General features: G+C 27.9%; 2 protein-coding genes across 5 annotated transcripts in view; one reads left to right on the top strand and one right to left on the bottom strand.

Moving 5' to 3' along the window:
• The window catches only part of LOC141538574 (protein Wnt-4), a 42,694-nt gene extending 29,698 nt beyond the window's left edge, over positions 1-12,996 (top strand). The window contains exons 2-7 of the mRNA XM_074260138.1: positions 6,949-7,126; positions 8,636-8,759; positions 8,829-8,986; positions 10,126-10,303; positions 11,223-11,454; positions 11,573-12,996. Coding sequence (XP_074116239.1) covers positions 6,949-7,126; positions 8,636-8,759; positions 8,829-8,986; positions 10,126-10,303; positions 11,223-11,454; positions 11,573-11,774 — 1,072 coding nt within the window. The 3' untranslated portion in view covers positions 11,775-12,996. The remainder of the gene's footprint in view (positions 1-6,948; positions 7,127-8,635; positions 8,760-8,828; positions 8,987-10,125; positions 10,304-11,222; positions 11,455-11,572) is intronic.
• LOC141538573 (UDP-glucuronosyltransferase 2C1) lies at positions 12,938-16,047 on the bottom strand. Of its 4 annotated transcripts, none has more exons than XM_074260134.1 (5): positions 15,909-16,047; positions 15,316-15,837; positions 14,672-15,020; positions 13,872-14,112; positions 12,938-13,737 (listed from the first exon to the last, which is right to left on the bottom strand). In XM_074260134.1, the coding sequence occupies exons 2-5, from the start codon at positions 15,675-15,677 to the stop codon at positions 13,217-13,219; spliced, it is 1,473 nt and encodes a 490-aa protein (XP_074116235.1). In that variant the 5' UTR covers positions 15,678-15,837; positions 15,909-16,047; the 3' UTR covers positions 12,938-13,216. The 4 variants fall into 4 exon arrangements, with proteins under 4 accessions (XP_074116235.1, XP_074116236.1, XP_074116238.1 ...); XM_074260135.1 differs by having other exon boundaries at positions 15,913-16,034; XM_074260137.1 differs by having other exon boundaries at positions 15,316-15,636; positions 15,909-16,018.
• Positions 16,048-16,073: the final 26 nt, after the last annotated feature.

Below are 16,073 nucleotides of genomic sequence, written 5' to 3'. Positions count from 1 at the left end.
GTAACAATTATGATGACAACCATCAAACGAATTTTGAGCTTGGCCATATGATTGATCAGCCCTTCTGTATTGTTGATATCCGACAGGTCAAGTTACCATTAGCTAATACTTTCTCCTGGTGTATCGGTGTCAACAGCACGTTACAATAGAGATCCAAACTACTGGATAGGACATATGAATCTATTATAAATAAATTTGTTTTTTTTATTTTATTTATTTTTCACGATCGTAACATTTTTCAAAAATTATTATGTTACGCCTGAAAAAATTTAATTATTCACATAGGATTTTTTTTTAATACAAGATTTGCCAAACAAATAAATAGAATAAGTGAAACAAAATCAGGATTTTTTAATTTGACATTTTTATGCAATAAAAAAAAATTTTTTTCTTAGGCAAGAAAATAATTTCAAAGAGTTTCATTATTTTAAATCAAGATAAAAAATTCTTAAATCAAATAAAAATATTTTTTTTTTACTTAATTCACAGTGATAGAGCTCTTCAAAATTTTTTTTGTTCAAAAATTGTTTTATAAATCAAATAATTTTTTTTAGGTACATAAAAGAAAATTGATTTAAATCAAGATAGAAATTCTTGAACACTAATATTTAAACTAATAATAAAATTTTTAATTTATGCACTTTAGGTCCTGGCTAATAACAAAAAAAAATCAAAAATAAATGTAACTCTACACACATAGCCTTAATTCATCTCTTTTTCTTTTTTTTCCTTAATTATTAAGTTACTTTGTTAATTTATAGTACTTAAATTTAGAAATTTTGGTTTATAAACTTAAAATCATGTTTTTACTTAAGTTTTCTCACTCTGTCATAATTTTCAACTTTTTACAAATTGAGTAACCCTGTTGTTGGTCTTTTAGGCTGTTAGGTTTAAACAAAGGCAATAAATATAAAAATAAATAAAGAAAATAATTTCGAAAAGTTTAATTGTCTTGAATCAAGACGAAAAATTGTTTAATCAAGTAAAATTTACTTGAACCAAAGAAAATTTCTCAGTTTAAGAATTTTCCTACTCAAATTAAGAAGAAGAAGATTTACTCGATTAAAATAATTTTTTTTTTCACTTTAAACACTTAAAATTTCTGTAAAATCATACCAAATATTCTTATTTATACATAATACATAGATATTTACGAAAGTTATTGAATGATGATGATATTCAACCCAAGAGAAATATTATTATTAAGTATAGACACATGTACACTTAGACATCCCCTGTTGATTTAACCTTTCATGTATACATCAGGGTTAAATATCGTTGGCGCGTGAAAACACTGGGGAATCGCTAGAGGTGTAATGTGCCTAGAGTATCCTTGTCTTACTCCATCGAGTGGCTCCAGCATTTGCATACATCGCAGTTTCGTATTTGCATTTTGAACAAACCAATATGTATATGCATATATTGTGTATAAGTATACTGCCAGTCGAATGGAGTTAATATATACATATACAAACACATAGTTTATTGTTTTTTTGTGTAAGGATGTGTGTATTTTATTATTTATATTTAAATCAAATATATGTACAAGCGCAAATTAAATTCACCAAAATTTCAATATCGTAACAAGTTAACCGTGTATAATAAAATTCCAGTGGATAGACCATCATCATCATCATCATCGGTTCTAGCAATAATATTAATAGTAGAGTGTAGACTACCTCAATCATTTGACGAGTCATCGATTCCTAGTACGATTCTTAGAAATAATCAAATTCAACGTATAACACCCGTCGGACACGTTTAAAATATTCGACGCTGTGAAATACCTATTGATGTGTAAACGAAAAACTTTTGCTCCGCAGTCGGGTCCAATTTGAGATAATTATGTTACTAATTTTGTAAGTTCCTGTTTTTGTTACCTTATATATATAGTACCGGTTGAAGGAGGCCTTTATGATTTTTTTTTCGATTCTGTCGAATCGTTTTCATGATGTTGATTTTTCAAAAAAAAAAATTTCTTAATCGTCCATACAGAAAAAAAAATTTACTTGAATCAAGTAAATAATTTCGAAAAATTTCATCTTCTTGGTTTGAGATGAAAAATTCTTAAACTAAGAAATTTAACTTGGTTTAAGTAAATTTTACTTGATTTAAGAATTTTTTGTCTTGATTCAAGACAATGAACTTCTTCAAAATTATTTTCTTGGTCCATGAATTTTACTCTCGATTTAAGTTAATTTTTTTTTCAGTGCATAAGTTAGCGGAAAATATTCAAACGTGAAAATTTTTTCTCTTATAAAGTTTAAAACTACACTGATAAAAAAATTGACGTGATTTAAGAAAAAAAATTTTGAAAAATAAAAATCTTATTGAACAATTAAAAAAGTTTATGAAAGAATGTTTTTTAGACAAAATAATTTTTTTGGTGCCTCCTATCAGGCTTTGAGCTCTAATCTCAAGAAATATATTTTGCAATATTATTAATAACACTGTTAATTTTTTTATTTTTTCTAGCCATCACCAAATAAATTTATTTAAGCCCAATTTTCGAGCAAAAATTTCAGAATAAAAAAATTTACAATTTTAGGAATATACTAATTATTGTACAATGCCGATTGGCGTTCAAATAAATAAATAAATTTTACTTGGTTCAATAAACTTTAAATTCTTCAAAATTATTTTCTTGGTTCTTGATTTTTTCTCTTAATTTAAGTAAAGGTAATTTTTCTATCAATGTACAATTATTATTAAATTTCAAAAGTTATTTTATTTTTTTATTTTTGCTACTCGTGAAAAATTAACTATTTAGTACGAAAATAAAAAAATAAAAAAACATTGTATCATTGTAAAGTAAAAAGCGGTATTTTCTCTGTAGAATATTATAAGTAGCTCCGTAAAATTTCTTACAAATGCGAGCGACATAAAAATAATGCAAGAAAATGGAGTATTTAGTATATATTTTTACACGCCTAATATCAAAAAGACTTTTATTGTTTTTTATTACTACATCATCACATAGTTGTATGTAACGTTTGTCTGCCCTGAGGCGTATAAATACCCGATGCTTTCCCATGCGGCTCTGTTTATAATTAATTTGTCAATTAATTCGAGCTCTTTGGTATATGAACACCGCCGGGTTAACGGTCCATAGTGAGCCTTCAGGGTGGCCCGGGCTGGAATACAAATAGCTGGTACTCCGATCAACAACTATATAGAATACTCATCGATAAATATTGGCTGTCTTCATCACACTAATAGTTAATAAAATTATTCCTATGAATTTAATTTGAATTTTAGACCCGAATTGAGAAAAATACAATAAGTATGAATTTTGTTAATATATATCTCGTGTTCTAATTAAAATATTCGATTAAAAAAAAATTTTTTTTTGAATAATTTTTAAATAAAAATTTTTAATAAATAGCAAAAAGACTGACTAAGATAATTATTTATAGTTCAAGGCAATTTTTAAGTTTTAGAAGCAAAGATAATTTGAATGGCGGAAATTTAAAATATTTTTGAATTTTCACCCTTGCAAGAAAATTTTCTTCCGTTAGAATAATAACAGTTTTTTTTTTAGAAAGAAGCTAAATTACTTTTTAAACAAAAGATTTTCTTAATTATATAAATAATTTTTTTTTAATTTGAAAAAATCAGGAAAGATTTTTTCGACTGAAATTGAAGGCAAAATTTTTTTTTTATGTAATATTGTCCATGAATTTTTTTTAAATTTAATCTCAAGATGAATTTTTATAAATTTTATTATTTTTACAACATTTTAGTAAAGCGTATATAATAATATTGCCGAATTAATTATTCATAAAATAAAGAGTGAATTTAAATCAAAAGATTGCCATAAGCGTGAAGATAGGCTACACAAAAAAAAATTAACTTGAATGAAAACGAAAAATTCTTGAATTAAGTAAAATTTTCTTAAATCAAAAAAGATTTCCTTAAATTTAGAATTTTTCTACTCAAATCAAAAATATTAAGTTCTTCAAAATTATATACTTGATTCAAGTAAATTTTTTTTTCTGTGTAGGAACTCGAGTATAATACTAATTTCCAAGTGTTTTAATAACGAAAAAAAAAAAAAAAAAAAAAAAAAAAAAAAAAACTGGTGCGTTAGGCCAATGGCAATTATCATACTCGTGTGATCAAAGTAGCAAAGACATGTGTGCTCTCATTCAAACAAAGAACGACTTGGATGTATATGTATACTCTTCTTATCTTCTGAGAAGATACAAACCTTCTCATCGTCTCGAGCCGGTCGCCACAGGCCACTAAACACGCGAGTTGACTTAACTTTACCCGATACCGAGTATTAACAGTATATGAGCTTCGAATGTGCAATGTGCAACGATAAACTGTTCATTGAGTACCATTGAATGACATCAGATTCCAGATTAAGCTTTCCGTTTTCGAGAAAAGATTTATTCTTGCTGGCGGAATAAGGAACAAAGCGAAATAAGAGCGGACCGGAGCAAAAAAAAATATAATAAAAAGAATAAAACTGATGACGATGGTAATTTACGTAGAATTTTATTCTTAAGGTAAATAATGTCTTCGATTACTTATATTCTTTTAAACTTTATGCAATAATATCTTTTGTTATATAAGGTTGTCTCGGTTTTGTTCAATTGACTTTTTTTAAAAAATATCTCGTATTAAAGTATGTAAATAAAGGAGGATAAGTAGATGAGAGCTGTAGACCCGGAGCAAAGAACGAAGAGATTGGAGACAGGATATATACATGAGCAGGTACATGGGCTGATGGGTCATTGAGTCCCTCCCGCAGACACTGTTCTATATAGTCTTCAATAAAGTCTGATTAGATTTTTTTTGTTCTTCTTGTGTTTATATCGTAGAGCACTTTGTTGGGAGGAAAGTTTGCCGCATATCAGGGTAATTCTATCTCAGCAGAAAAAAGAAACTCAATTTGCAGAAGAATATTATCTGGCTAATTATATTTATCTTTTTGGGATATTACGAGATGTTTATTTATATTTATTCATACAGATAAAATAATAAAATAATAAAAAATTGTCATCATTTTTTTATCGTTATTATCGTTCGATACTGCTTTAGTTATTTAATGTTTTTCTTGGTCTTGGTGTTTATAGTTTCCGGAGAAGTCGAAAAGGCCCGATAGAAGGGCTAAACGCAGGTTCTTTGATCTCCATCAATCGTGCGACATCCGGTTTTATGATGGAGGAGGCGCTTAACTGAGGAAATTCCGGTGCGGGTGCGGCCAACATCAAACAACATTTTTTTAAAGAATTGCATGACTCTGAAGATCCCAATCCCAACAACTTTCGCGTCCTGGAAATAACACGAAATTCAACTTCTCTTTTTCTGGTTCTACGCCAGAAAGTAAATACCGTTTTATAGTATTTATATCATTGTATTAGTCCCACACTGAAAAAATTATTTATTTTGATTTTAAATTGACTTTTTGTTTCATTAATTTATCAATGATGATTCAATTAGTTTATTTTTTATAAATATTGTTAGAGAGATAATTTATTAAATTAATCGGATGCTACATAAAGAAGAAACAGATTTGAAATATTAAAATGAAATTTCTTCGAAAATTGAAAAATTCAAAAATAAACCTGGCTTGTACAAATTAGATGCAAAATTACCATAAGAAATTTTTTGGTCAATTCTGAAATAATTAATTTAAAAAAATTAATGCTAATAATTTTTTTTTAGTTGTTCAATTGACGTCAACGCCTGCTCTAATTATATAGTAGCTTTATAGTGTACTAGAGAATCTTTCTACCTTCATTCTTAACTTATTCTCTTTAATTGCGATTATATGAAGCATTTCGCGCCACATCGGAAAGTTTTCAGGATTTTTATATTTGATTTTCTTAATTTTTCATATTTTTTAGTACCTTTTAAAAAACCCTTCGTAGAAAGTTTAAAAATTTTTTTTTAAATATTTTAAGTGTTGACATATTAGACATTGTAAAGGTAATTAAAAAATTCAAAAGAAAAGAAATTAAATATTAAAGGTACTGAGGGTTTTTTAATTTCGTGTACTAATTATGAATATGTAACCTTACCCAGTTTTTAAGATATTTAAAATAAAATATCTTCAAAAATTGAAAAGTTCAAAAACAAACCTGGCTTGTACAACAAATTAGATGCGGAATGACCATCAAAAATTTTTTGTTCAATTCTGAAATGATTTATATCAAAAAACGATTGCTAATAATTTTTTTTTTGAGTTAGTCAATTGACGTCAAATGACAAGCATTTGACGAGCACGTTTCTTTGTTTCACTTCAATAGGTACACGGATAGAAAAACGTAATTAGAAAAAAATAATGGTGAAACAAGAAAATTATTATGGAAAAAACCGGTTATTATGCTTCAAGAATTTATTCTCTTGGTTTTTTAGATCTTTGTAGATCTCCGATCGAGAGTTTAATATTGTCACTCGATATAATTAAATTAGTTAACCAAAACCAACTCTGTTCAACTAAAAATGATTTTTTTTTAAGAACTTAATATTTTTTAGTTTACACCAACTATTTCTTAATGTAAAAACTTAATCAACTTCAGCGAAAAAAAAATTCAATTTCATTTAAAAGAGTGAAATTCTTACTTCAACAAATTCTAAAAAAATATTCAAGACTTTTACGATCGATAATACATAAATCCGACAATTTTTTGGTTTTAGCGGTGTATTTTTTACAAGTCGGTATTTATATAATTATCTTAAACCAATGTTACCGCTTATCTTAATCCAAGGGAAAGAAATACTTGGAAAAAGTCTATATATATCTTGTATGTAAACAATAAAGTGTTTTATTTAAGAGTAAAATTTTTGAATGAAAAACTTTCTGCTCTTTACGTTGAAGAATTAAAAATTTCTGATTCTCGGGTTAATTTTTGAAATGAAGAAAGCTGAATATTTTGAAACAAGAGTGGAATTTTGATGATAACTTTAATTAATAATAAAATTTTTGTTATTTAGGTATTTGGGTCTAGAACCTCGGCCTAATGGATTTGAAAGCGGTACGGGAGGTGCTAATGGTATAACGCAGATTGGTGCAGGTGTTATCGGACCCGCAAGTGCCGAAAGGAATTGCAAAAGCTCCTACTTGACAATCAAACAGCAGGGAATATGTTCACGCTCACCTCCAATTCTACAGGCAAGTAGTTATTTCTCCTTTTCATTCCTTACGTTTTTTATTTATCTTCTTTTCTTCTCTACTTCTTCTCTTATTCTCTTCTTTTCCTTTACTTTTATTTGTCAGGACTCGCGACTACGATCGCTACGCTATATATAATGCGGCTCGTGCTTACTTACGTACATGTATTCGTATATATGGTTGGTTGGTTGGTTGGTGATGTATGTATATGTAGGCATAGTGTATATCTGATGAAAACAAAAATAAAATTCGAGACGAGATAGCCAAAGAGTTGGGACACGGGCCGCGGCATTCACGAAAGAAACCACTGGGCGGAGTGGTTTGACGCTTCTTATTGCATTGGTCATCATTTATCGCTGGCCCTCCCTGTGTGCCTTTTTACGCCGATAAAAAAAATATAAAATAATTATAATAGTAATATAATTAAAGAATGTTAATTTTTCAACTACTTAGTTAAGTATAAGATAGATTCAAACCTGATAATCAGCTACTTCCTAAAATATGTTAAGTTGATCTTCGTGTACCTCAAGATTTTTCCGTTAATTTATTATAAACCAAAAATGTTAAACACAAGTTAAACATTAACTTTCGCTATCAATAATTATTATTCACCGGATGATGATGATAATCATGAATAAGTCCATGAATATTCATTCTTACCCACTCAATTTATTTTTTAAAAAAACTAAAGGTGTACAGATAGATTATTTTCAATCATGTTAATAGAACTATAAAACTTCCGAGAGGTTATTACAAACTATTTTATATATTTTTCAATAATTTTGTGCACGAAAAAAAATTTTGACTAAAGTATAAATACATTTTTTGTTATTTTGATTCAAAAAACTAAGATTTAAATTATTTTTGATGAAATAAAAAGTTTTTTCACTCAAAAAAATTTTTGGTCCGATAAAACTTTTACTTTGTCTACGATTTTAGATTTTTTGAAAATTCTCTTAGTTAGTCAGTAAGTTTTTAAACTTTTAAATGAAAAAATAACATTAAAATATTTAATTTAGAACAATTTGAAAAAAAAAAATTTTTTCAATTTAATCAAAAATAGGTAAAGCCCCACTTTTGCATAATTATCTTATTTTTTTTTTACAAGAAAAAATAGAACTCTAAAAATCGATCAATTTATAAAACAATAAATAATTTTGTATTTTGCATCACTGAGTTTAACTCTTTAATTTTTATATTCAAATTTATACTTTTCCTGTATTTATCATAATTAAATTCTAAATTTAAGAAAAAAAATTTATTCTTTACATCTAAAATTTTGAATTTTGAATTATTATAATTTTTTCTTGTATATTTTTGCCATTTGGCTAAACTGTCTTGGCATTGAAATTAAATAATAAATAAACAAAATTTAACTAATTTTTTCAAAATTTGATTACATAATCTCATAAAATAACACAAAAGCATATTTATCATCGATTACAATGCGAATTTTATTTTAAACTCCCGTTACTATTCAATATTAATTGATCTGTGTGTCATCCACAGGCAATCAGTACTGGAGCTAAGCTAGCAATTGAAGAGTGCCAGTACCAGTTCCGTTCAGCTCGATGGAATTGTTCAGTGAGTCGGGAAAATCCAGAAAATATATTTGGCGGAGTGATGTTAGTCAGTAAGTATTCAAACTGTTACAACCGATAAGTAAATTAATATGTAAATAATAAGTCATTGTTATTTACAGACAGCCGTGAAGCAGCTTTTGTTTATGCAATATCAGCAGCGGGTGTCGCTTTTAGTATAACTAGAGCGTGTTCGAGAGGCGAATTAACAGATTGTTCTTGTGACAATCGCGTACGAACACGTCATCCCAATAATTGGCAATGGGGTGGTTGCAGTGAGGTAATAAGCTTTTTTACTAAGCATTATCTATATTATTAAGAGAATAAGCAAAATTTTGTGGCCAGTGTATTTATATGATAAAATGGGTTTTTGTGGTAAAATTTGGTATCGTTGGAAAAGACTTGACCTAGAGTTGTACCTTTTTAACTCACCAATAGTCAATTTATGATGATAAGTATTTAGACGGCATTTAAAAATACTCTCTCTAAATACGTGATTAAGAAATGACCTTGTATCTTGAGAACTATTGACACTTTTAAAGATATAAGCTCACCCTAACATTACACTCATCGAGAGCTTTCATTTGAGTACCCACATGCATTTTCATATATTTTTCATATATATAATATATATAAATATATAAAATATATGAAAAATTGATGTGGGTATTTAAATGAAAGCTCTTGATGAGTGTAACATCGGGATGAGCTTATATTTTAAAAAACGTCAATAATTAAAAAAGTATAGAGCAATTTAACAAAAGTCATCATTTAATAAAGTAAAATTTTATTTTTTTATAGTTTACAAGCAGTCACGGCAGTCATATAGTGACTGCAAGGTTGCTAGTTTTAAAATTAAACATTTTTATTTACTTTATTTATTTTTTTATTTTTTTGCTAAAAAACATAGTCGTCATTATATGAATGGATGCATTTCACGTGAACAGATGACCCCCTGTAGACATTGGAAGTTTACAAGGGGATTGAGCGGGCTAAGCTTGTTAAGTTGCAACAACCCCCTTGGATCTATGGATCCGTTTATGTACATATACCCCTATCTATATCTATATCTGGTAGTACTTTGAAACATACACCAGTGATATTTTTATATTCTTTTTTTGTACATTCGGTGGGGTGGAGTGCAAACGTATTAGTTCTCTCTGGTTATGTTTATCCACTGACGGAGGATTTGTTGACGTGAGTCTCAACATAAGATGGTCGACGTCACTCAACCATTCGAGTGAGGATAACAATGTTTACTTCCACCACTGAATGACTTAACCGTGACTTAACAGCTTGATTCAATCTGTCTTTTTTAGTGTTTAGATGTTAAATGTCTTTTAAAGTTTACAATCGTTTAGTCTCTCTTGTATTTATTTATTTACTTATTTTTTGTTTATCCTCTCATATTTATTGTAGGATATTCATTTCGGTGAAAAATTGTCAAGGGAGTGGTCGGATGGTGCCGAGATTCCAATAAAAGAAGGAGAACTAAGTGGACCTAAAGGACTGGCAGGACAGCTGATGAGAAAACACGACAGCGAAGCTGGTAGACGAGCTGTACGTTCACGGATGCAACGTGTCTGCAAATGTCACGGTATAATATAATAATCTTTATTAATTGCGTGCTAAATCTAATAACTCACTTTACACTTTCCTCCGTAGTAAATACTAAGTCTTGAGATTAATTGTTTCCTCTTTAAATAATCCTTCATTTGATCTATATTGTTAAGAGAATAAAAAAAATTTTGTTTCCAGGATAGTCATATAATAAAGTCGGTTTTTTTTAGTCAAATTTAGTATCATTGCAAAGGTCTTGACTTGAATTTGTGCCTTTTTAAGGTTTCATACCATTCCCTTGCTCTATTTCTCGATTCACAAATTAGAAACGAACTTTTATTTTGTGAAATATTGACATTTTTAAAGATATAAGCTCATCCCGATGTTACACTCATCGAGAGCTTTCATTTGAGTACCCACATCAATTTTTCATATATTTTATATATTTATATATTTTATAAATACCATTTATATAAAATATATATAAAAAATGCCATGTGGGTACTCAAATGAAAGCTCTTGATGAGCGTAACATCAGAATGAGCTTACATCTTTAAAAATATGAATAATTAAGAAATTACCTTGTATCATGTGAACTATCAATATTTTTAGAGATATAAGCTCATTCCGACATTACACTCATCGAGACCTTTCATTTGAGTACCCACATCAATTTTTCATATATTTATATATATTATATATATGTATATATGAAAAATATATAAAAATGCATGTGGGTACTCAAATGAAAGCTCTTAATGAGTGTAACATCGCGATGAGCTTATATCTTTAAAAAGGTCAATAGTTAAGAAAATACAGTGCAATTTAACAAAATTCACTATTTAATAAAGCAAAATTTTAGTTACTTATATTTCACAAGTCACGGCAGTCACATAGTGCTAGTTTACTAATTATTTGTCTTATTTTTTGTTTTTGATGACGCTGTTGCACATCAGGAATGTCAGGATCTTGCAGTGTACGAGTTTGTTGGCGAAGGCTTCCAGCATTTCGCGGTGCAGGTTCAGCTCTTGCAGCACTTCACGAGGGTGCTGCATTAGTACGTTTGGTACAAAGAGGTGAAAGACGACCAGCAAGACTCAGACCCGCTAGACCAGATCTGAAGCGACCAAATAAAACAGATTTAGTCTACTTGGAAGACAGTCCTGACTACTGCGAACGAAATTTAACGTAAGTTTTGTATTACAATTTTTTTTTTTTGTCATAAAAGTAAAAGGAGAGAGTTGATTTAAATCGTTAAGTGAATTTATGAGTTATAATTATATTAATAATACTGTTACATTTTTAGACTTGGTATTCCTGGTACCCGAGGTCGAATATGCAATCGTACATCTCTCGGACTTGACGGCTGTCGACTTCTCTGCTGTGGCCGAGGTTATCAAACTCGAGTACGCGACGTCACGGAGAAGTGCAAATGTAGATTTGTATGGTGTTGTCGGGTACAGTGTGAGCTTTGTCGACACACGCGTGAGGAACACGTTTGTAATTGAGCATTCCCTCCTCATCATTCAATTGCAATTAAATTATTAGTCCACAGCGTTAAACCACGCATTAACAAAGTGATAAAAGAGATAGGCAGATTATCGTTTAACTAGTTCTGTCTCTTATTGGGTTCTCATCGGTTGTATTTATTTTTATGCCGATGCTCTTTTTTCTAATTATGTATTTACAGCCTCGAGATGGAATCTCGATTTAGCCAAAATCAAATAAGACTCCTCGTCCGACGTCAGAATATTTAAAATAATATTAATTACAAAAATGAAGAAAAAAAAAAAAAAAAAATTTCTAATATCTGCCAATGAATGAATGTAAATATCATAATCATTTTTTAATCTTATATCAGTTACTCATGTGTATATATATATTTATAGTTTATAAGAAGTTTTACGGTTACTTAAAGCGATTCTCGAAGAATTTCATTGGGTACTCGCTCGCTTAATCAATTCTTTGATATTATCTACAAATAATTTTAAATTCTTCGTCCACATTTTATCAAAATATATGTAATTATTTTATTTTATATTTTTAATAATATTATTAACGTAAAATCGTCGTCATTAATTTAAATATATTTTTAATATTAATGGAAAATAGCCGTTTGTAAACTAGAAAGTTTATTAACTCTAAATTTGGAAATTAATTGAAAATTAATATTCGAAAATAAAAAAATGTTATTAATTCAGATCAAAATTAAGTTAGCCGACATCTATAAGCTTTTAGAATTTTTTTTTTTTTATTGAAAAAATTATTAAAACAATAAAAAAAAAATTTCACTTGTGAAAAACTTGAAAAACTGTAAGTGGAATTTTTAAAAAATGTTTTTTGTTTTAATTTAATTATTAAAAAAAAATCCAAAAATTAAAAAAGTCGGCTAAATTTAAAGTATTATTTAAATTAGCCGATATCTTAAAAATTTTTATGATTTATTTTATTGAAAAATAATTTTAAACTGCTATTTTCCAGCAATATTAAAAAAATGCTTAAATTAATGACCACGATTGTAGATAATGGTGATTTATATAGTAATAAGTTACAAGGCTAAATAAATCGTAAAGTATCCTAAAAGCCTAAAATCTAATATAGAATAAAAGTGAATGATTAATTAATAATTATCTGCGAGCGAGAACTCGCTGCAATGACGATATACAAAACGCAGTATTGACAAATTGTAATTTATTTATACATATAAATATAAATATATAATAATAACAACACATTAGCTTATTTGAATGTGTCAAATATTTCTTAGTAAAAGCAAAGCTCTAGGCTACGGTATTTTTAGCATGAAATATTCGTATGTATATGTGTTTCCTGTATTATTAAGTATATTTATAAATACATATAAAAATTGTCCATGTATTTATGAATTTATATCACTGTAATTCATTTAAATGTTTTCACATACTTTTATATTTATAACCACATATCAGAATTATCGACTATGTTTTTTAACTTTTATTACTTTAGCTTTTTTACTGTTTTTACTTTGATAATACCAAGTCAGTGCGGTAGTTGCGGCGAATAAAGCACCTACTATTAAACCAATAATTAATCCATATAAAAAATTAACATCCTCAGAAAATGTATTTACATTAATGTCTCTTCCAATTGGCCAATAATTAATGTCAGTTTCTTTATGTCTGGCGGCATAACTCAGCGAAAAGATTAATCTGTCAGACGCTGGTGCTAATCTATCTCTTATTGCCAGTGATATTTTTCTTGCTGTTTCCCGATATTTTATATTTTCATGAATTTCATTCAATATTTTATTAACATTGTCTATTGTATAGTCATTGTTTAATGTAACACTTATTCCTAATTTAACGGCACGTAAATTATTTTCTTTTTCTTCAGAATTTCTTGGGAAACATATTAAAGGCGTACCATGAAATGCCGCCTCTAAAAATTCAGTGTCTGCACAATGACTAAGTAATAATCGTGTTCTTGAATATCCTAAAAAATTAATAATTAATATTTATTACAATAAAGAAAACAATATTTAAAACAAATATGTATATATAACTTATTAATTTATTATTTATTTAAATATTTATATTTATAAATTTTATCAACTAATCAATAAATACCTATGATATCTTGACGATCAACATCACCATGAATAAATATATTTTTTCCACTAGTTTTTTTAACGATTTTGTTCTTCCATAAGATTGCTTGACCTTGTGGAATCTGTTGACCTAAGTGCTCTATCATGTTTATATATTCAGAGTCTAGAGTCACAACTACAGTTCCTTGTTTAAACTCTATTAACTCTTTTTGGAGAACACCCGGTAATGGTTGTACGCCTCTGCAGTGATGACATCCGACCTAAAATAGAATAAAATTACCAATCAGTAATATTTGCCTCCATAATAATTGATATTATTATTAATTTATTTGGTAATTATTTACAAGTGGGGTTAACTTCATTTTAAGCCATAACTAGATGAAAAATTAACATTAAAAATTTTTTTTTATTCTGCTTGTTTTTGCGGCGCGTTTATGATAAAAAATGTCGTGAAAGAAAAAAAATAAAAATTTCCAGAGCTTTTTTGCCTTCAAAAATTGGAAAAAAATTTGGCTCTCATGTTTTTGGATAAAATTTCTATTTTATATATATATTTCTTTTTTTTTTTTTTTTTTTTGAAAAATACAAGCAATTAAAAAAAAATTAAATATCATAATTTTCAAAAAAATTAATAAATTTTTTTGAAAATTTGTAAAATTTATTGAAATTATGATGATCAACTTTTTTTTTATGCATTTAAAAAAAAAAAAATATATCAATAAAATCAAATCGAAATTTCGTTCAAAAAAATGAAAGAAAACGGTTGACTCCCTCATGTAAATATTTACTATTTATTTTTATTGCAATATCATATCAAACCTCAACCAGTTGATGTGTCAACGGAGAAAAATCTAAGCGTAAAACAGGATCACCACCCCAAAGGAATACTTTAACATCAGAATAAAGAACATCCAAGCTAGTATCTTCAACGTTATTGACGTACTGTTTAACTAATTTAAATGCTTGATTGACATAATGATTATCAACATAGGTAACGATAGATTTTAGATTCAAATTAGTCAAAAATCTCTCGTAAAATGTTCCAGTTTGAAATGGAATGGCCATTCGTGATTTTTCAACAGCATAATATTCTTCTTCTTGTCCTCGTGCCCAAATTACTGGTATAGATTCTATAGATTTAACCAATGGGACAAGGCAAGCATCATGTCTGAAATTCACAAAAATAAATTTAATAAATTATTTTCATCACGAAGGTAAAATACTCAGTTATTGACACTTGCAATTTAAAAAAAAAATTGACACTTACAATTAATTAAAAAAAAAAAAAAAAAATCAACCCTAATAAATTAAAAAACATAATTTTTTAATTATAAATTAAAAAAAAAATTGGTTTTTTGAAAACAGTTAATTTTTTTAATTAGAATAAAATTGCAAGTGTCAAACAACTAAGCCAGTGTCAATAACTCGGTCTTTTACCTTAATAAAAAATAAAAAAATTTTACCTCAAAGCCGGAAAGATAGTAAAAGTTGGCTGAATCTCACGTACTCTATCAAGAATTTTTTTATCACTTAAAACAGTCTCACAAGCTTTCAGAGCTTTATCTACTTTCTTTGCATCGTTTCCTAGAGTAAAATTAATTTTAATAACTTCCACTTGCACTAGATGTTCATAGAGATCTCGTGAATTCAACGAAGGAACTATCAGAGTTACATCCATGCCTTGGTCTGACAAAGTGTTTGATAATAGTGAAAGATCATACACATCTTCAAATCCAATTATCAAAGCAGTTTGCGGAGGCGATGCAAACATTGATGCTTTTACACTTAAAATAACAGTATATAATAACACGTAATTAATAAACATGATTTTAATTATTTTTTAGTGCCTTTCTTCTAGTCCATAAAATATATAAGCAAATGCTACAATTAATTTCTAATGATCTAAATGGACGTGTATTAACCGGCGTATGAACATCGATAAACAGGACGAACTACTGCCAGCGGATTGACTTCGGCTATCTAAGCTGTTAAATAAATAATTACTACTCTGTTTCATAAATTATTTTAGATACTTATCTAGGTATTGTATACTTACATACCCACATTTATATCAATATTTTTATCAATAATGTCAATTACATTATTTTATAATCTTCATAATATTTTTAAACAGTAATTTAGGTTGTTTATTCCATTGTGTTGTTTGTTTTATGAGTAAATAAATAAAAACAATAATATTAAGAGACGTATGTATAAAAAT

Source organism: Cotesia typhae, unplaced genomic scaffold (genome assembly GCF_013202065.1).
Source record: "Cotesia typhae breed Kobodo isofemale line unplaced genomic scaffold, CoteBio_Ctyphae contig_22, whole genome shotgun sequence".
Classification (NCBI taxonomy): Eukaryota; Metazoa; Arthropoda; class Insecta; order Hymenoptera; family Braconidae; genus Cotesia; species Cotesia typhae.
Note: the sequence above shows the minus strand (reverse complement) of the source record. Positions and strands in the feature narration are given on the sequence as shown.

Coding starts and splice junctions, on each gene's coding strand:
- LOC141538573 (XM_074260134.1), bottom strand. CDS start 15,677: ATGTTTATTAATTACGTGTTATTATATACTGTTATTTTAAGTGTAAAA. Junction 14,113..14,671: donor TGACACATCAACTGGTTGAG/GTTTGATATGAT, acceptor ATTCTATTTTAG/GTCGGATGTCATCACTGCAG. Junction 13,738..13,871: donor TGATCGTCAAGATATCATAG/GTATTTATTGAT, acceptor TTAATTTTTTAG/GATATTCAAGAACACGATTA.